Below are 21,709 nucleotides of genomic sequence, written 5' to 3'. Positions count from 1 at the left end.
CTGTTTTGAGAATATGTTAAGCAATTATGTAATATAGCCTATATGTAATATAGAAATGCTATTAGGCGTTTGGATTAGAATGCTGAGGTCTGGTAGCGCTGCTTTTTTATTGGTTAAGATCAGTAGACGAGCTCACAGTCCATTTGAATTTGAGCAGCTACCTAAGAATGACACAACCCGAATTAATGATTTATGGCTGTGTGTGTGTGTGTACGTGTGTTTTAATAACATAATTTTGTAGTTTTTTAATCGCACAATAACTGAAAAATATAGGTACATGAACTCACAAAAGTAATTAGTAAAAATTGAGACTGCCTACCTTTGACTTAATGACCAATTATGAAGACCTGAACCAGGTTCGAATATATATTTTTATTTTTTACTTAAACTAATGAAAGAGCTCACGACCCTCTTGGTGTTAAGTGGTTATTGGAGCCTACAGACATCATAATGTCACAATGTGAATACCGACATGAGTTCTATGTCATATCAATCAATTGTATAGCAGCTACGCATATTTTAATATAAATTATGCTGATTTGATTTTATTACACTATGTAATCCCTTCATCATAGAAAGCATTCGTAAACATAAATTAATTACGTACGATTAGAAAAATTGGTATATTCCTGCGAGATTTGAGCACTGGCGATGTAATTGAATCATTCAAAAGTAATACATTACTAGGCGTCTTATCCTTGAGGCCACAACGACTTCATTGGCCAAAAAAGAAAAAGTCACATAATGTGACCATCAAACAAAGTAAAAGGGACGGACCAATGAAATACGTAAGACCTGCGAATGCCTTCAGAACTTAGTACGAAAGATTCATACCCGATCCTGTGGACCGATCGGTAAACAGTCGACGTCGCTCTAAACACGTCATTACGGATCCTCCCGATCCGTTAACGGTGCTTTTAGGTACCTCAAGCCCCAGTCACCGTCCTCGCCGAACCTGTCGCTTGCGACGAAGGGCTCGATTAACCCATAGACACAGCCCACTGAGATTCTTGCTGGATCTTCTCAGTGGGTCGCGTTTCCGATCCGGTGGTAGATTCTGCGAAGCACTGCTAGCTCTTGCTAGGACCAGTGTTAGCAGCTCTCCCGGTTTGAGCCTCGTGAGATCACCTACTAGTTCGGTGAATCTAGAATAACCCCTCAAGAATAGGTAGGAGAAAAAAAACGAAAGATTGTGTCAAACTTTGGGAACCTCTGAAAACTATTTAAATCTGGAATAGTACAGTTACTGTTATTGTTGACATTCGCTTGAATGATCTTGCCATTACCTAAAATAGCCAATAAAAAGGAATAATGATGAGTTCATATCGTTTGGGATCACGATCTTGTCAGTTTTATCTGGAAGAGTGGAATAGCTGTAGATTAATTCAGCTGAGACTTCGATCTTGATCTCTATGTGGGGGCAACACATTATAGTGTTTGCGGACTCCAGTAACTGCTTATACTTCGCCCGGTGAATATAATATGACACCTCGAAGTCTTCAGAATAGGTAGGAAAAAACTGCTTATGATTATAATAATATATGCAATGAACTCATCTCTCTATCAAAGCTAAACCGATTATCTTTTCGATTATTTTTAATAAAATTATTAAAGACGTTTTATCCGACGTCTTGCCATTGTCAAAACGAGTTTTGCGATTAGCAATTTTTAAAATCAATCCTAAAGAATTTTAATAGAACCAGCGAAAAGGTAATAAACATAAGGATCAAAATATACAAGTTTCGGAAACCGGTTCAAGATTGCCCAATGTTTTAAAATTAAGTGTTACTATTTTATTTTATTTTACGATCACTTCTCTTCAAACATAACAAATATACTGAAATATATGTTATATTACACATAATATAAAACATGTTATATTATATCAATAGAAACTTGAATTTTGGAACCTAGTCACATTTCTTTTTTTTTTTTTTTTTGCTTAGCTGGGTGGACAGCCCACCTGGTGAAAAGTGGTTACCGGAGCCCATAGACATCTATCTACAACGTAAATGCCGCCACCCACCTTGAGATAAGATTTCTAAGGTCGCAAGTACAGTATCAAGTTACAACGGCTGACCCACTCTTCAAGCCGAAACGAATTACTGCTTCACGGCAGATATAGGCAGGGTGGTGGTACCTACCCTCGCGGACTCATAAGAGGTCCTACCACCAGTAAAATTCATTATAAAAAGTTATACCATTATGCGCAGTGCTACCAGTCCTTGACTTCTAAGATTAATTTGATCTCAACAACTAATACGTATCTACATATTTTGTAAAGAAATATTTGTTCTAATTTTTAATAATTGTTCCATATCATGTGTTTACGTCATATGTGTTAAATGTAGTCATATTAATACGTCAAATGAATAAGTGATGAGCTTTAAAAAACCTGTTTTAGGTTGGCGTTGACTTTAAATAGTGTGGCATCAAAGATATTTCGTATTAGGCCCAGCAGCGTCCACAAGCAGACTTCGGATTGTAAACTCATACCTAAATACGATAGCAAGTTCATACTATCAGTTTTTGTAGCAACCAAATGTGTTTAATGAAGTTTTTATTTTATTTTTATATTACATGTTCATGGTTTGAATGACATTTGTATTGTGAAACGTCAGCTTTGATATTACGAATCACAATTAATGTTGACCACTACAAGAAAATTTCAAAAAGAAGTTTCGTAAAAATTTTATTATTCATGGTTGTGCCTAGGCGAGCACAATTTGATTTTTGATAATGCAAAAATTAGCCTAAACATAAAGTAATTGCAACTGGTGGTAGGACCTCTTGTGAGTTCGCACGGGTAGGTACCACCGCCCCGCCTATTTCTGCCGTGAAGCAGTAATGCGTTTTGGTTTGAAGGGTGGGGCAGCCGTTGTGACTATACTGAGACCTTAGAACTTATATCTCAAGGTGTGTGGCGCATTTACGTTGTAGATATCTATGGGCTCCAATAACCATTTAACACCAGGTGGGCTGTGAGCTCGTCCACACATCTAAGCAATAAAAAATAAATAATATTATTACATATTATAAAACTATAGCTACCCCAAAAATAATTTTGAAAATTTCAAATTTCGCTTAGTATTTCAAATAATGTGACGTAAATTGTTATGAAATAAAGAGTTAAGGTTAAGACCGTACCCGATTAGCGGTGGCATCATCATGATGCGTCAGTCATAGCAGCGCGCTCCTACGCTATACCGCGACTACAGCAGACGATCTTCAACACCCGGCCGGATCTATCGCGTGTATATATTACTGTGTACACACGACATTCAGAACTGAACTGTGTAAGTTATTGATTGTGAACAAGATAAATTGAACTTATAAACAAGTGCTTAGTGTTGTAATTTAAACGCCGGTAAAGGTAATTAATAACATTACTTGTTTTATTAGAGTTAAGCGAATCAAAGAAATGTTTCGCGTGTTCTTTAGCATCAGTAGTGAGACCTTGATTTGATCTTAGAAGAATATATTTTTGGATTGTACCAATTGCGTACCTTACCTTGAACTATTTTTCGTTGTGAATCGTAAGTTATTTTGATATATTTAAACGAAATGTTTTTATTTGCCATGAAAATTTAAAAACGCATATCCTTCAGAAAAATCCATTGAAGTTTTCAAACAGTAACAACTTCTGTTCGGAAATTATTTATACAAGTAAAACACGAGAAATCTACTCTCCCTATTGTATTGTACACACAGTATTTTGTTTTTATTAATCAAACGAATGGTATTATTCATGTATTCATAGACAGTGTACACATTTTTAGCTGTCGCGTGTCGAAGGCAAAGTTAGTGATAGATATTTGTGTACTTTTGTATTTGTAATAACAATAGACTAAAAATCGTTTAAGTAGTTTAAAAACTAAATAACACGCTTTGATAGCAAGCCGAACTAAAAATTCTAAGTAATCTTTTCACTGTCTGGCTACCATCTTCTGGATGTTAATCGAAATAAATTAAGGTATTGTCATCGGCCTTTGACACCTGTGCATTCAAGTGAATCGAAAACTGGTGAAAACTACGTTCAAAGATTATGTTACACATTCATAACAACCCATAATATGTACGTCAAGCCAACAAAAGCGTGATAATAATGCAAATGAATAAAAACACCTACAATAATGTGTGACTAAAGATCAAGGTTTAAAAAAATATTTTATGTCGAAACGCTTTCACAATAACTTCTTTTAAATATGTCTTTAATAAACGTCATAATGTATTAAACATTAGGAATGCAAAGTCGTAACTATGATAACAATGTACTTACTACACTACTTCGGACGCTAGTTTTTACAGATAAAAGTAATGCAGTAACATAATTACAAATAATTATAATGCATTAGACGTTGTACATTTCTTATAAAAATATTTTTTTGTTCGTGTCTTTTTAAATTAATAATTTATATGTACTGCATGATGTGCAAGTAGACGTAACAAGTAATATAGTTGCTTGAAACGTTTTTATCTATAGAAACTTTATTGTACATAATACATTTAGGATTTCAAAGGTAAGATAACGCAGAAGTTCCAACTAATTCAGTTTATTACTCTGCAGCAAATTAAAGAAATCGTTTTCCCACACATTCTCGTGTTTTGGTGTAGGTTTTTGTCACTGATTGAATGTTACGATACACGTGTGGACGCTTCCACCGTTATTTAATTATTGGTGCATAACTTGTGTTTTTAATGAATGCGCATAATTAGGGCCACATTCATTGAGATTATTGTAGTTGAAAAACTGTTAACATACATTGAAATCGGGTCCGCTCAAAACTATCTGATTTCTAATATCTACCTATCTAATAGTAATAATGAATTTCCTTACAAACACACAATTACTCCATATTCGTCTAAAAACTTATTCCATAATATAATTACGGAATTAAGTAATAAAATACCAAAATGCTATAAAAGTTGGATAAAATACCGAAATATTGATACTGACTATTTAGTTATAGAATAATTGAAAAAAATATATACGGAAGCACGTGTAACAACACAAACCAAGCGGAATTCCACAGTGATATCGGGCCCACGCTGAATAGGTACACCGTCAAATTATTTTTGTTAACGTTCAAAGATGTTATGTTTTGATATGATGCAGTCATCTTTTTATTTGTATCTCGACTAGCGATAAGTTTTACAATATTTTGACACTGAAACGATTTGTCTTGTTTTTACTTACAAACATAATAATATATCCTAAGAAGTAAATAAAATAGGTAGGCTTCATTAAGCATGCTTGCCGAATACATTTTATATTAATAGCATTCATATAAAATTGGGAGTAAAACTGTTTCCTAAAACGGGCAGCACGTGAAGTTGTGTAAGTACCTACAGCTGTAGATCGAGGATGCTGTTTGTACAGATGCACCTTAGTAAAAATAGTTCATATTTCTTTGGAGCGTACCAACTTTATACATTTTACAACAAAACTTGTAACGTTTTTAAATTTTTGTAACTTTTTTACCAAATTTCTATTCTGTCGATGATTATTGGAATTACAACAAAAATAAATCTGTATCCAAAATGAAACAGATAAAACTGAGGACACATTCTTAAACCGACTACAATAGACTTATTGTATGAAGTTAATAATTTTTGTCCCTCCTACTATTTAATTTATCAAATTCATTTTGATTTTAACTTAACTTTACTATTCTTTTTACTTAATTTAATCTAAAATATCTGTGTTGTTTGAACGACGAATTCATTGACCAGTTACATGCTGACTATATCAGTATTTTTCATAAGCCATCTGGATATTTAATTTATTATATTTGAACATAAAAGTACCGGTCCGGAAACTGCAATAAAATAAACATAATATATCTCTGGCTTAATTAGGTTAGCCACGGTTTTGTTTTTCTACACTACCTACAGCACTACCTGTTTGTCTAAGTCTATTAGTTGTCTTACCGAAAAAGGCATGAATGTTACATTCATTTTACAAACGTGAGGACACGTCTGCATTCCCAACTGTCCATAAACAGACATCAAAGTATGGTAGTTCTACGTGCCTTTTTGTCGAACAAGCAATAGAAATCATCGATTTATTGAACTTTCTACATTTCACGTTATAATGCTTTTCTAATTACTAATTCGGTACTATTACTAAACGGTATATATCTGTTTATTATATGTATATATTTTCTATTATAATGTATTGTATATGGTACACTGCAACATACCTGCTATATTTTTTATATTTTACAGAATTTCTGTAAATTAAACGGTTGTCTGGAAGAGATCGCTTTTAGCGATAAGACCGCCTATTGTACATATGTGCTTTTTGACTGTTTTTTTTTAATGTAAATTGTGTTGGTGTGCAATAAAGTGTATTCTCTCTCTCTCTCTCTCTCTCTAATTCGTTTATTTGTTATTATATTTTATGATATCGAAAAAAAAAGAACGCCGCTTGATGGTAAATGATTTTAATTTTTTCAACGTCAGTATCCTATAAAACTTTAATTTATAAACTGTATCAAATAGACATAGGCCAAATCATATCTTATCACAGTACCTACACGGTATAACGTTAATTACATGCGTACAATTATTTGATATATAACATACGATACGAAATCGAAAATCAAACAGTGACCTGATTTCGAAATAGGCCCGCCGTTTCTGTTCGCATCCCATTAACAAATTGATTTATGTAATTAACAGATATGTGGAGCGAACCACGAAACGCACAAAGAAAGTGATTCATGCTTTCAGGTGAACCCATTAAAGGTGTTAATGTCATAAAGTTTGTGTGCAACTAACTCCAGCGATGAGTCTTACACGCCAGACATGGAAGCAGTGTTTATTTTTCCATATTTGGTTACGATCTTAGAAACAATAACAGTTTATACTTATTAAATTTGTGGATAAATTAAGAAATCTTTAATGGGAAATGCGACCTAGCAAAAATAGATTCTCTGCACGTAAGTATAGTTACAAAATTATGCTACGTAAAATTTCTTATTCTGCCAACGTAGATTTCGAATCTCTAAATCAGATCAAAATATTGCCCGCCATTATCCTTCTGATATTCAAGGGCAATCCAGTCATCCCGATAGATATTAAATTACTCAATGTTTTGAAGAATTCTGCTTTACTCAGACGTTTCGGTCAATGAGTCAACAGTTGCAAGGTACTGTTGAATTACACATCGCAGTATTCCCGACGCTGATGATGTCATAACAGAATATTATATAAATTATAAAATAATCAAACCTTTAACATCGATAGAAGCTTATGCCATACTGTACATAAACTTTTTTAAACATTTATACCAGGGCCTCTGCAAGATATTACATCATTTTTAGTAGAACCTTGGCCGATAACTGAAAATATATCAATGAACGATATTCGTAATGCACCGTTATATTCAAAATATATTTGGCTGAAAGAAAAAACACCTACGTGGTTATGATATTTGAGTCGACTATTATCAAAGCCGGCAATGTGACTTTTGGACAATTATTGGTAAATCAGAAAAACGAATTATTGACTTTGTATTCCATTGGCAGTCCCAAAACTCTTCTGAACGACATCTTAGATAAATAACAGGTTAAGTATTAACCTTTATTTAATGCAGGTTTTGAACCGTATTCTTTGAAGGAGACGATTATATTCAAATCAATCTGTATTGACATATCAATAACATTTTTGTGTCCAAATGCACAGATTGCCACCTTTGATAATAGACGACTCATTTATAGGACATTAAATAGAGAGAAATTGAGACGAGAGCCATGAACATGGAACGGTTTTTGACAAATAAACGTTATGTAATGTAACAAGTTCCTGAATCATGATCTTTAATGTGGATTAAAATAAGCAATGAACCAATTAATAGTCGCTGACCTTGATTGTTCGCCTTAACACGCGTCGAGGTCTGTGACCATAAATAGTTCGTTCGAGTTATTGACTATTTCAGAGAAGTCTTGTTTTCGTGGTAGATTTGACGAAATCGCATTGTGGTCTCATCGAACAATGTCTTGGAAAATTAATAAACTATGATTTTAAGCTAAATAAGAATGATGTAATTTTTATGTTTTTTTTTTTTTCAAAGTTAATAACTTTTCGTGACAAATGACACATTACTACATATTCAGTATGTTTTGTTAACTGTAAATATACAGCAGGATTCCGATAGAGGCACCCGTCACGTGCGGACGTGCTCATCGTCCACTCGATCGCCCGGTCTTTGTTCGCCCGGCTTTTGTTAGCCCGGCCATTGTTCGCGCGGCCTGTGTTTGTGGTACATCTGCCGACTAAGTGCTCTTTCTGGAAGTTTTTATTTGTTTTGTTTCCTTTTGTTGTTTCTGTGTTCGTGGTACATCTGCCGACAAAGTGGTTTCCTGCAAGTATTTATTTGTTTTGTTTCTTTTCGTAATTTCTGTTTTGTTGTGCTTTTTCTTTGCCCTGTAGTAATCGCGCCGCATTGCCACCTGTGTTCAATAGAACCGCTCAGGTCCGAGAAATTGGGGCCTCGCCGCAAGGCGAGTGTTTTCAAGACCCGGGGCCGCCCCACCTGGGTACTCAGCGATCATGGACGCTGTATTCGCGGAATTCCTCCGACTTCGCCACCCACAGCTCGCCTCGGAGTTTTTGGCCTTCAAGGCCAATCACACTGCGAGCCCTCTCGAGGACTCCGCCGCGCTCGCTGCTCCTGCGTCGCCTGTACCTGCGTGCAGAGCTTCTGCATTGAGCACCGCAGCCTCTGTCGTGCCTGCCGCTCCCGTGTCGCCTATACTGGCGAGAAAAGCTGCTGCGTCGTCCGCCGTGACCATCGTTTCAGCTGAGCGATCATCCGCGGCCTCCGTCGCGCCCTCTAAAACACCTACACTTGCTCGTAGGTCGCCTGCACCCGCCTCCTCGTGCTCCGACTCTGACTCGGACATGGAGGTCGACCTCGCCCCCGCCTCATCGACGGATGGATTCACCCTGGTACAGAAGGGTAAGAAGCGTGCCGCGGAGTCTCGAGCTCCCGCGGCCGCTAAAATTAGCAAAGCCGTGAACGCGTCGCGCCCCCGCCCTCAGACTCCCGTTGCGCCCCCAGCCCGTGCCACTCCGTCGCCGCGTCCGGTGGCACAAAATAAAACCCAGACCCCTCCCCCGGTTATCCTTCAGGAGAAGGCAGCTTGGGATCGAGTTTGCCTGGCCCTTAAGGCCAAAAATATAAATTTCACGAATGCCCGTAACCTCGCGAACGGCATTCAAATTAAGGTTCAAACACCCGACGACCATAGGGCCCTCTCTTCTTACCTCCGTAAGGAGCGTATAAGTTTCCATACGTATACGCTCCAGGAGGAGCGCGAACTCCGCGTTGTAATACGCGGAATCCCTAAAGAGTTAGATGTAGAGCTCGTAAAAGCCGACCTGTTAGAACAAGGCCTACCAGTGAATTCTGTGCACCGTATGCACACCGGTCGCGGTAGGGAGCCATATAATATGGTTCTAGTCGCTCTCCAGCCTACCCCCGAGGGTAAGAAAATCTTTAACACACAGACCGTCTGTAGGCTCTCTGGTATCGCTGTCGAAGCCCCCCATAAAAAAGGCACTCCTAGCCAGTGCCATAACTGTCAATTGTACGGGCACTCTTCCCGTAACTGTCACGCGCGCCCCCGATGTGTTAAGTGTTTGGGCGATCACGCCACGGCCCTCTGCGCTCGCGACCAAAAAACCGCGACGGAACCGCCTAGCTGCGTCCTGTGTCGAACACAGGGTCACCCCGCGAATTACCGTGGTTGCCCCCGAGCCCCTAAAATAAATCGCCGCGTCGCCCGCCAAAACCGCCTCCGAGCTTCCGGCCCAGACATCAAAGCCTCGGCACCCTCTGCGTCGCAGGCTAAGCCAGCGTTCGTTCCGGCGGCGGTGCCCAGTGTCTCGGCCTGGGCAAAACCGCTGCCGTACACGAACACGGCTACAACTCCCTCCTCCGCGATTCGTCCCGCCCCCGCGACTCGTCCCTCTCCCGCGACTTGCCCTCCGACCGCGTCCGACAATCTCGCTTTAGCGATCGACTTCTTTCAGTCGATCAACTTTGAGCGCGTTAACGCTTTGGGCGACGCCATTCGCGCTGCCTCCACTGCACAACACTTTATCGCCGTTGTGCAGGAATACGCCGACGTATACGCGTCATTAAATACGTACGTCCTCCCCTCACTCCGCCGGTAATCAATGGCGTATATAAGTAGAATAAAGCCCCTATCCGTAACGATAGGATTTTTTAACGCTTACGGTCTCGCAAATCAACGTGATCAGGTTTCTGACTTTTTGCGTGACCACCAAATTGATATCTTTTTAGTGCAGGAGACCCTACTTAAGCCCGCGCGCCGTGACCCTAAAATCGCGAACTATAACATGGTCAGGAACGACAGGCTCTCTGCCCGTGGTGGTGGTACCGTCATTTACTATAGAAGAGCCCTGCATTGCGTCCCGCTCGATCCTCCCGCGCTCGCTAATATCGAAGCATCAGTGTGCCGAATCTCACTGACGGGACACGCGCCGATCGTTATCGCGTCCGTTTATCTTCCACCGGATAAGATCGTTCTAAGCAGTGATATCGAGGCGCTGCTCGGTATGGGGAGCTCTGTCATTCTGGCGGGCGACCTAAATTGTAAACACATCAGGTGGAACTCACACACCACAACCCCGAATGGCAGGCGGCTTGACGCGTTAGTCGATGATCTCGCCTTCGATATCGTCGCTCCGCTAACCCCGACTCACTACCCGCTAAATATCGCGCATCGCCCGGATATACTCGACATAGCGTTATTAAAAAACGTAACTCTGCGCTTACACTCGATCGAAGTAGTTTCAGAGTTAGATTCAGACCACCGTCCCGTCGTTATGAAGCTCGGTCGCGCTCCCGATTCCGTTCCCGTCACGAGGACTGTGGTGGATTGGCACACGCTGGGCATCAGCCTGGCTGAATCTGATCCACCATCGCTCCCGTTTAACCCGGACTCTATCCCGTCTCCTCAGGATACCGCTGAAGCCATAGACATCTTAACGTCACACATCACCTCGACATTAGATAGGTCATCGAAACAAGTTGTAGCGGAGGACTTCCTTCACCGCTTCAAATTGTCCGACGATATTAGGGAACTCCTTAGAGCTAAGAACGCCTCGATACGCGCCTACGACAGGTATCCTACCGCGGAAAATCGTATTCGAATGCGTGCCCTACAACGCGACGTAAAGTCTCGCATCGCCGAAGTCCGAGATGCCAGATGGTCTGATTTCTTAGAAGGACTCGCGCCCTCCCAAAGGTCTTACTACCGCTTAGCTCGTACTCTCAAATCGGATACGGTAGTAACTATGCCCCCCCTCGTAGGCCCCTCAGGCCGACTCGCGGCGTTCGATGATGACGAAAAAGCAGAGCTGCTGGCCGATACATTGCAAACCCAGTGCACGCCCAGCACTCAATCCGTGGACCCTGTTCATGTAGAATTAGTAGACAGTGAGGTAGAACGCAGAGCCTCCTTGCCACCCTCTGATGCGTTACCACCCGTCACCCCGATGGAAGTTAAAGACTTGATCAAAGACCTACGTCCTCGCAAGGCTCCCGGTTCCGACGGTATATCCAACCGCGTTATTAAACTTCTACCCGTCCAACTCATCGTGATGTTGGCATCTATTTTCAATGCCGCTATGGCGAACTGTATCTTTCCCGCGGTGTGGAAAGAAGCGGACGTTATCGGCATACATAAACCCGGTAAACCAAAAAATGATCCGACGAGCTACCGCCCGATTAGCCTCCTCATGTCTCTAGGCAAACTGTATGAGCGTCTGCTCTACAAACGCCTCAGAGACTTCGTCTCATCCAAGGGCATTCTTATCGATGAACAATTCGGATTCCGTACAAATCACTCATGCGTTCAACAGGTGCACCGCCTCACGGAGCACATTCTTGTGGGGCTTAATCGACCAAAACCGTTATACACGGGAGCTCTCTTCTTTGACGTCGCAAAAGCGTTCGACAAAGTCTGGCACAATGGTTTGATTTTCAAACTATTCAACATGGGCGTGCCGGATAGTCTCGTGCTCATCATACGGGACTTCTTGTCGAACCGCTCTTTTCGATATCGAGTCGAGGGAACCCGCTCCTCCCCACGACCTCTCACAGCTGGAGTCCCGCAAGGCTCTGTCCTCTCACCCCTCCTATTTAGCTTATTCGTCAACGATATTCCCCGGTCGCCGCCGACCCATTTAGCTTTATTCGCCGACGACACGACTGTTTACTATTCTAGTAGAAATAAGTCCCTAATCGCGAAGAAGCTTCAGAGCGCAGCCCTAGCCCTAGGACAGTGGTTCCGAAAATGGCGCATAGACATCAACCCAGCGAAAAGTACTGCGGTGCTATTTCAGAGGGGAAGCTCCACACGGATTTCCTCCCGGATTAGGAGGAGGAATCTCACACCCCCGATTACTCTCTTTAGACAACCCATACCCTGGGCCAGGAAGGTCAAGTACCTGGGCGTTACCCTGGATGCATCGATGATATTCCGCCCGCATATAAAATCAGTCCGTGACCGTGCCGCGTTTATTCTCGGTAGACTCTACCCCATGATCTGTAAGCGGAGTAAAATGTCCCTTCGGAACAAGGTGACACTTTACAAAACTTGCATAAGGCCCGTCATGACTTACGCGAGTGTGGTGTTCGCTCACGCGGCCCGCACACACATAGACACCCTCCAATCCCTACAATCCCGCTTTTGCAGGTTAGCTGTCGGGGCTCCGTGGTTCGTGAGGAACGTTGACCTACACGACGACCTGGGCCTCGAATCAATTCGGAAATACATGAAGTCAGCGTCGGAACGATACTTCGATAAGGCTATGCGTCATGATAATCGCCTTATCGTTGCCGCCGCTGACTACTCCCCGAATCCTGATCATGCAGGAGCCAGTCACCGTCGACGCCCTAGACACGTCCTTACGGATCCATCAGATCCAATAACCTTTGCATTAGATGCCTTCAGCTCTAATACTAGGGGCAGGCTTAGGGACCCCGGTAACCGTACTCGTCGAACTCGACAAAGAGGTCGACGTGCAACCTAACCCATGCATCAGCCCGCTGAGTTTCTCGCCGGATCTTCTCAGCGGGTCGCGATTCCGATCCGGTAGTAGATTCATTCGCGAAACAATTGCTCTTGAGTTGTTAGGTCTCCTTCGGAGGCGCTCGGGCAGTTGTTAGCAAATCCCACCCCTCTTGGCTGAGCCTTTGCTCGCCCACCTGTCCTGGTGAAACTGGAAAGGCCTTCGGGCCACCAGTAAACTTTCAATCATAAAAAAAAAAAAAAAAAAAAAAAAAAAAAATATACAGCATCACCACGCAACATGATGACGTCAGGCTACCTTCTGCGGACACAACGCGCGTACGCCGACCTTCTCAATTCTTATTACGACGAGGTTAACTCTCCAAAGTTGTCTGTAACTAAAAACCCTCATGACATTCTTTGTATGATTCTGGCATTCCAACTTTTATCACACAGCGATGTGAATTTTAGGGCAGTTCCGTTCTTGCTTGACGTATACATTTTTGTGTTCTACATTCTTAAGATAACTATTAGGTCCTAGAAACAAAATGCATACGGTATTCTGTATTGTCGAAATAGTAATATGGTTCTGTCGTTCGTAACTGTTGGTTTTTCAAGGCCTTTCGCTGTATATTTTACTATACTGGTTTTATCAAAGTACATATTATTGTATTGCGTTCTCATACGGTTCTGTAGTTTTAGCGAATGCAATACGAGTAGTTTAACGTCACTGTAGTTAGTAGGTAATATTGGTTTAGCGGGCTAAAAATATTTTTCTTATTAAAACATATAATTATTTTTACTGAATTCGAGCCATCGTTGACAGTGCAATAAAAGGTAAACATTGGCCTCGTTATCTGATTTTCTGCTCAATTACAAATATACAACATTTAAATCTTGAGATGTTATTGTGAAGTATGCGATAAACAACGACGCAGTTAAAGTAATACATCTGGGAACGAGCGTGGGCTTACAAGATACGATTAAATGATCGGATCAATTACACAACATGCAAGATGTACTACTATTCAGATAAATAGGGTCATATTATAATGATTAGTGAGTGTGAACAGATGAGTCGCATGTATTCAGTTAAAATTAGATTAATTTTAATGAATATTGTTAATATAATATGAGTCGTCTATTATCAAAGGTCTGTGCATTTGGACAAAAAAATGTTATTGATATGTCAATACAGATTGATTTGAATATAATCGTCTCCTTCAAAGAATACGGTTCAAAACCTGCATTAAATAAAGGTTAATACTTAACCTGTTATTTATCTAAGATGTCGATCAGAAGAGTTTTGTGACTGCCAATGGAATACAAAGTCAATAATTCGTTTTTCTGATTTACCAATAATTGTCCAAAAGTCACATTGCCGGCTTTGATAATAGTCGACTCATATACAATCTATTATCTACTAGCTTCCCTTACGATTAAAATTTCACTAGTACAGTTCAATGCCGCAATGTACATGATTTTGGAATGTCAATGGCGTTGTTGTTACGAACAATCCTATCCCTGACAGCCGTGAGTGCTCCTTTTATCATGTTTTTCTCAGAATTCTAACTAACAGCCGTGACGAAGGTATCGGGTACCACAAAACTACGTACTTGTATTGTAATAGCAGCAGCTGCGATGTTTGGGTTTTAAGTTGTAAATGCTTTGCAATTGTAAAATTAAGTCATCGCGTTACATGCTACAATTGCTACGTAATTTATTTCAATGTCATTATCCATTAACACGTTATTTGACGTGAGTGCTATAATACTTCAATCATTTTATACAGTTCTAGTGCAAATTTTATGATGTCGATCACATCTCGGGTTTAGACATTTAATAATTTTAATTATGTAGAACTCTATAACAGTATTCAGTGTCACGAAAAAAATAATTTAAAAAGTCTCAAAGTCTTCTAGGTTAATAGTCCTAAGATATTAGCAGCCAATTGAGAAAAAATAAGAATACGTCACAGTTAAAAATTCAAAAGTTTTCAAGAGAATTAGTTCGTGCGTTCCTATGTGTAGCTTAAGAAGCGTGTTTGAAATTCATCTTAAAACCTGTTGGATGCTACGTTAAATTAGAAGAAATTTCAGCCTTTTCACAAAATACAAAATAATCGCATTTGAACACTTTATTTGTACATGTAAATGTACCTTTATTTTTAATAAGGCATTGTAATCCAAGCAAAAATCAGCTGAAGCGCAAGATTTCGAAGAGTGTCCACCAGGTGGCATTTGAATTCCGTTGTTAAAATTTAAATCCAGAGCTTTGTAAACCTTCATTGCGGAAACACGAACAATTATATTATTATATGACTGGGCCACTATGTTCCGTTTAACTCAGTGTCGTAGTCACTGTACTGTAACTATACTGTATATACTGTAAAGGTAGGTGGCGGCATTTACGTTGTAGATGTATATGGGCTCCGGTAACCACTTAACTCCAGGTGGGCTGTGAGCTCGTCCACCCCTCCTATGAAATAAAAAAAAAATAAAAAAAGCTCCTCGAGCGATTTTTCAACCAAACAATAACTAATTGCAATAATTAACACATTCATTTAGATCTGCCCGGCAACGCCATTTATATTCTAGTGTATGTTTAGAGGCAAATCGGCTTGGGCACAGCGTCATTCGAAGTTAAGCGTTCTAAAAAAAACTATTACACAATATCAATTTCACAACCACACAGACTCGACCAAATTACGAGTCGGCAAACGCTAGACATTTTTTTTAATATCAAACGCATCAAACGTCTGTTTTCGATTTGAGTGCGGATTTATTTCTCAAAATAATGCTACAGCCACTAAAATACTAGTTCATGCTATTATAATGCAGCTATTATTTAGATTAGGGCCACAAATGCACAGAAAAACATATTACATATTTTTTTTTAAACATGATGTAGGTACAAATAAATGTGTTAGGTTAAAAGGTTATCGATTCCATGTTTCGTATCGATTTTCATTTCGATGTTATAAGGTGCACAAACTTTTTATTACCACATTAACACTCCGCCTTTGATTTAACTTTAATATGTTTTGCGTTGGATATACCCGTTACAGAAACTGCTGAAACTTCTGAAAGACCATTCCGTTTCACTAACCCGTAGTATTACTGATTTTGTATAGGTAATATATTTGCGGGACACAATAATGAACAGATAATTTCAATTAGTTATACGTTTACTACACGTTGAACTTTTCAAAAAACCTTGCAGTAAAAATATACACCAAAAGCACATCACGGGCGGGTTGGTACTTAGGTAGTCTTTGTTTTTGTAATAGAGTGCAAATGTCTAGGTGTGCCCTTTTACCAAGATACATAGGCGAGGCATGAGGCTTTCGTAATGAAGTATAGTGAATAGAAAATTGGGTCAGGCCAATGTCATCATGAGAGTGGGAGGGTTATCTTATTTCCTGCTCCAATTACAATAGGTACCTACCGACCGATTACTGACCTACTTGAAGATTTACATAAAATATCCAGCATTCGTTCTGATAACTCTTTTTACTTTTATCTATTAAAATTTATGATGGTTTCAATTTATGAAGCCTATTTATTTACAAAATAAGCCATGTTGCACGTGACCGCTTTTTAAATAAAATCGTTAATTATTATACGCATTCATACATATATTTAAAATAAATACACACATTTAATCTTACGGTATACGTTACGGGTAATACAAAATTAAAAAATAATCTTTAACATATTTTTGAAAGATGTGAGTTTTTTAAATTAGGCTCTAATAAACCAAATAGTTTCGTTCTATAGAAACTAGACTTACTGAATTACCGCCAAGTGAAACTTACATACAATCTAAGTACGTATACAGCTAAAACAAAGTGACGAAAATAACGGTGTCAGGAAATAATGAACGATAACAGCCCCAGTCGTCACATTATGGTTTGTCTTGACGCTAAAACTAGAGCCGGAAAGAGGTATTGCGTTGCGTTGCAACATAGTCGGTGCATGTTTGTAAACAGCTGAAAAGAGGGCTCTTTCACATAACAACATTTATAAAGAATATTAAGGGAAAAGATTATATTCGTAATTTAACTTCTAGTATAATAAAATTACTAACTTGCTTCCTTATTGAAAACCATTTTTTGTAAATAGTATTAATACCACTAAAGAAATAAACCAATGTATTCGTAGTAAATCAAATTATAGACTTTCCAATGACACAAAAACATGTTTTTCACCGCATATATCGTTCACACAATGATTTCTTTTATGTATTTTATGTAAAAAGAATTCAAAAACAAAATTTAGAATCACAATAATGATTTTGATTTGTAATTTTGATCACATTTACCAGCAGCTACCAACTCGACGTCCACTCTCTTTAGGAATAGTAGGCTCACTTTCGTATGTTTACGACTAGAATTGGTCATAAGAGGTAGGGCAAAGGCCAAGTTAGTTTGAGTAGACCTCACAATGATAGGTCCTATTGTGAGACCCGTATGGGTTAACACCACTTTCTTTCCACACTTATGTTTGGCACAGCTATTACATACTATAGTTGAAACTTAGACCTCAGGTCTAAGGTCTAAGGTCTAAGACCTCAGGTAGGTGGCAGGTTGTGAGGCACAGGCTCCATTGGCGGCTTAACAAACGCGTGAGCTTTGAACTCGCACCACCAAGCCAATAAAAGTAAGGTGACGATATTGAAAAGATAAAAGATGTACAATGTTGAATTTTAGAATTATCTTTACGTCTGTCTTTTCTCATTTTATAGTAGTTTCACAACAATCTCCTGAAAACTTACCTATCGGGTAATTGGCATTATTACATTGGTATTAATGTAAATAATTTTTTTTTTCCAGAAATTATGAGATATATTATCTGAGCCGAAAAATTATCTCAGAACAAAATGAAGCGTCTTCAGAAATGCTGCTGCTGTGCTTCTACTCGGACCGGGTCCCTGATCACTGCTATCCTCGGCATCATACTTTCGATAGCCACAATCATATTGATATGGACGGTCAAGAAACACACAGTCTCATTCAGCACATTTATCTTTGACAAGGAATTCGACAAGAAGCTTTCAGACTTAGACAGTACGTTATATTCTTTTGTTTTTAATTATTACTAGGGCTTGCCGAGTAGGTATTCGAAATTCACCCATAATCACTGAGACCTCCTGATTGATTTTGTACATGTTACATTACCTTTTCTCTTTTGTTTGTTCGAATTTGGGCAATAAATTCCTCTAAGGATGTGGTCAAAAGCGTCAGTAGCCTAATTGGACGCCCAGTGTATTCGTAACGAGTAACGCGACTATTGCAGGTTTAAAATGTTCTTGTTAGTACTATTTTTTAATGACATAACTATTAACGAAGTCAGGATGAGGAGGCATGTTGATGAAATTTACGTCATAATATAAAAATCTAACCCGAAAAATAGTATCTGGTGCTTTAGTACCGTAACTACCTATCTTTGAGAACGTTATTATTTGAGAACCGAAACCGAAATGTAAGCTGATAACTGTCAAACGTAACATACAGACTTACCTAGTGAGAGCTCCATAGAAGCTTAAACTATAATATACTTTTTCAATAAATCTTAGATTCTTTATATATTGAGTGAAATCATAATTCGTTTTAGATCAATATATAAAACAAATTTTCATTAAAAGGTGCGTTAAAATTGTTATTTCTCTTTGTTTCAGTTCCAAGGATAATATTAACAATAAATTTATGTTTCACCATCTTGATTTGCACACTTCTGATCGTCGCTATAAACAAGGTAAAAGAATGTTCTTAAATTTTAGATTTTTTTAAATCATTAAATTCTAATTTTCCACTCTGATTTCACGCATCAAGAAGTCTTTTTCGGTAAGCAAAAATTATCACTTAATACTAATTTCTTCAAAGCACAAACTACTTCTTTTAATTTTCATTCTCATACAAAACGAAACAAACAACCTGTTTTAAAATTTAATGATACATGGATCTAAAACGACATATCTGTATTTTTAATTCGCTTTTATTAGCTTCAGATGTATGTATGTATGTAACGGAATCTTTGAACATGATTTTGACCCCTTTCAAAACGTCGGATTAACTCGAAATTTGGTATACTTATTAATGACCGATGACAATTCAATATTAAAAAAAAAACAAAAAATTTAAATTCAACTAAAAAAGGAAAAATAAATAATACATAGTTTAAAAACACTAAGAAAATACGCTTTTATAGAAAAGGCAACTAAAAAATAAAAAAAAAAAATTTAATAAATTTGAATTAAAAACAGTGTAAGAAAAAATGATTTTATTGTAAAAAAAGCGTGGGGTGTATGATATCAGTACTTATAAATATTTTATGAACAGATATGAGTAGAAGGGTTATTTTGATAATATCCTGAAATTTTGTTAGTTTTTTTAAACTATTATTTATTTGTAATATGACTTCAATTTTCAGCGTCGGTCATGGTTGATGCTGCCGTGGGTGGTGCTGGGTATCGTTTTGGCAATCGGCTTGCTGATCAGTATCCTTCACACATCTATTACCTATTACCTCGATGAGCACGATCACGTCATAGAAGCCACCGTCATACTTGTAGGAGGAATCCTATATTTATGTAAGTCAAAATTAAAGAGAAAAGAGCTCGAACTGTATTCGATTAAAATACAAAATATTCGATTCAATTACTTACAATAACCTTCATCACCCGCACTTATAGGTTCACAGCGAAGAGCACAATGAAATTTTACATATTTTACGTCATAATTTGATTTTTTATTTGTAAAATGTTAAAAGGTGCAGTCGTTAAACTCTTGTAGTCTGCCATACGATATGACTGGATAAATGCAGGAGCAATATGAAAGTCGTCGCCTAAATAAAAAGTAGCCTGGTGTCATTTTTCAAATAAAATCCAAGAAAATATCTATCTAAGAATTCTCAATCAACTTTCCTTATACCTACTTAAAATAACATCGCGAAATAAAAATTAAACAAGTAAATTTTGTTAAAATTTGGGTTATTGCCAAGAACTATCTATCATTAGATCTCTTAAGAACTAAAGCTGAAGATAACTCAGGAAAAATATCTTTTATCCGAAAAAATTTTTGACGCATTTGACGCAATCATTTGAAAAACTACTTTAAATAAAAAGGAGAAAATTTTCTTATCTCAGTGTCCGATTTTTATTTGTTTCAAACTAAAACGCATCAATAACGTTCGCATTCCGATCCGGTGGTAGATTCAGAGAAGAACTGCTCTTGCTACGGTAAACGTTAGCAAAAGTCTCTCAGGACGAGCCCCGCGAGCTCGTCTAGCCGTCAGATGAAACCAAAATAGCCTTGAGGCTACTCGTAATTAGGTAGGAAAAAAAGCAAAGATAACCTCAATGTTGTCATGAAAATTTTGACCCTTTCATAAAAAATATTTCGAGGTTCATCATTACGGAGTCGTTAGTCATTACGGAGACTCTCCTACCAGTGCACATACCTACAAACGGATAAATATTGTGATACAGTTGAGAACACGTGTTCACCTAGTATCTACCTAATAGTTGCCGGAGCGATTGCACCGACCTAATTACCTGTGTTTACTTATATTAAATACGTATTATAGATATAGACAAAATAATTATCTAATCGTTTTTAATTTAATAATTATTCACGAATATTTCTCTGTCAACAGGCTTATATCTCTACCTTTGGGCAGTTGTATTCAGCCATTACTTGGACGTGCGTGACGAAGAAGAACGTGGCCGATACCGCAAAGCTCCTTACAGAAGATAATTTTTAAGCATTCAACGCCCCCGTAAGGGATTTTCTCTTATGCTATGGGTCCCAAAAAAGTACACCTTTAAGCCAAGAACGAATACAGCCAGACACTGGAAACCATATACATATATTTTTAATAAAACTATTTACCGTGATGGTGGTACTATTCATCATGGGACCAATTTAGCGTCTATTAAAATCACCATAGGAAATAACGAAAACTCAATCTAATCTTTTCAAAATATATTTTAATGAAAAAATAGCAACGCTTCTTGAGTTTTCTGCAGAATATTTTGCATTAATATCTAAATGTTATTTTTAATTTTTTACGTTAGCGGCTAATTGTAAGAGTCATATTATTTTATTTATATTTCCAAGTTTCGCAATTCGTTGTTACTCTATCACAGAGCAAACTGAACGGATTTGAATGAAATTTCGTTAAGACTTGAAGTGCGCCGGGTATGCTACAATGAAAAATAATGTGCTTTCTGATTCGTGGTTTTGTTTTCTATACCAATTGATCTACAAATCGACTGGTAATGTATGAATCACAGGCAAGCAACTGTTATATTTTGGAAAAATGCGACATGTTTCATTAAATATAAAGCGGGTGAAACCGCAGAGTACACACATACATCTAGTAACGATTTAAACCTTTGACAGAGTTGACAAATTAAAATAATTATTGTAATTTCGCACTGAAGTATGAAAGGTCTATGTAATTTTGACATTAGTATTTATTTTTTAAGTAGCATGTATGTTTTGATTTGTGTGTAAATAGATAATTATTTTGACTTATTCGATTGTGTAATCGTAAGAATCAAAAATAATTTATAAATTTTATATAATTAACTTATTTCGTAGGTACTACTTTGCCTTAATATTTAACAATTTTGTTTAATAAAATACTTTTATGAAA

The 21,709-nt window shown here is 38.2% G+C and overlaps 3 protein-coding genes across 6 annotated transcripts in view; 2 read left to right on the top strand and 1 right to left on the bottom strand.

The window, feature by feature from the left end:
• LOC101737817 (uncharacterized) overlaps positions 1-3,286 on the bottom strand; it is a 7,909-nt gene extending 4,623 nt beyond the window's left edge. The window contains exon 1 of one of the 2 annotated variants that reach the window (XM_062673354.1): positions 3,148-3,286. Coding sequence is in view for 1 of the 2 variants with exons in the window: in XM_012690124.4 (XP_012545578.1) it covers positions 2,396-2,518 (123 nt within the window). In the remaining variant the exon portion in view is untranslated. Of the gene's footprint in view, positions 1-2,395; positions 3,055-3,147 lie in introns of those variants that run through there. The other variant, XM_012690124.4, reaches the window with a different exon arrangement.
• The window catches only part of LOC134200438 (uncharacterized), a 400,183-nt gene that overhangs the window by 205,509 nt on the left and 172,965 nt on the right, over positions 1-21,709 (top strand). The gene's annotated exons all lie outside the window — the stretch shown is intronic.
• On the top strand, positions 3,133-21,709 carry LOC101737344 (uncharacterized). 3 transcript variants are annotated; one of them, XM_004925834.5, is made up of 5 exons: positions 3,133-3,296; positions 17,884-18,117; positions 18,729-18,805; positions 19,481-19,640; positions 20,705-21,709. In XM_004925834.5, the coding sequence occupies exons 2-5, from the start codon at positions 17,931-17,933 to the stop codon at positions 20,803-20,805; spliced, it is 525 nt and encodes a 174-aa protein (XP_004925891.1). In that variant the 5' UTR covers positions 3,133-3,296; positions 17,884-17,930; the 3' UTR covers positions 20,806-21,709. The 3 variants fall into 3 exon arrangements, with proteins under 3 accessions (XP_004925891.1, XP_004925890.1, XP_021203465.1); XM_004925833.3 differs by having other exon boundaries at positions 3,178-3,373; XM_021347790.3 differs by lacking the exon at positions 3,133-3,296 and adding an exon at positions 3,373-3,536.

This window comes from Bombyx mori, chromosome 17 (assembly GCF_030269925.1).
Source record: "Bombyx mori chromosome 17, ASM3026992v2".
Lineage (NCBI taxonomy): Eukaryota > Metazoa > Arthropoda > Insecta > Lepidoptera > Bombycidae > Bombyx > Bombyx mori.
This window is presented reverse-complemented; position numbering and strand designations above follow the sequence as displayed.

Bases quoted from the DNA above. Each gene is read 5' to 3' on its own strand.
- LOC101737344 (XM_004925834.5), top strand. From the start codon at position 17,931: ATGAAGCGTCTTCAGAAATGCTGCTGCTGTGCTTCTACTCGGACCGGG. The intron at 18,118-18,728 runs GTACGTTATATT...TCTTTGTTTCAG, and splicing joins GAAGCTTTCAGACTTAGACA to TTCCAAGGATAATATTAACA. The intron at 19,641-20,704 runs GTAAGTCAAAAT...CTCTGTCAACAG, and splicing joins AGGAGGAATCCTATATTTAT to GCTTATATCTCTACCTTTGG.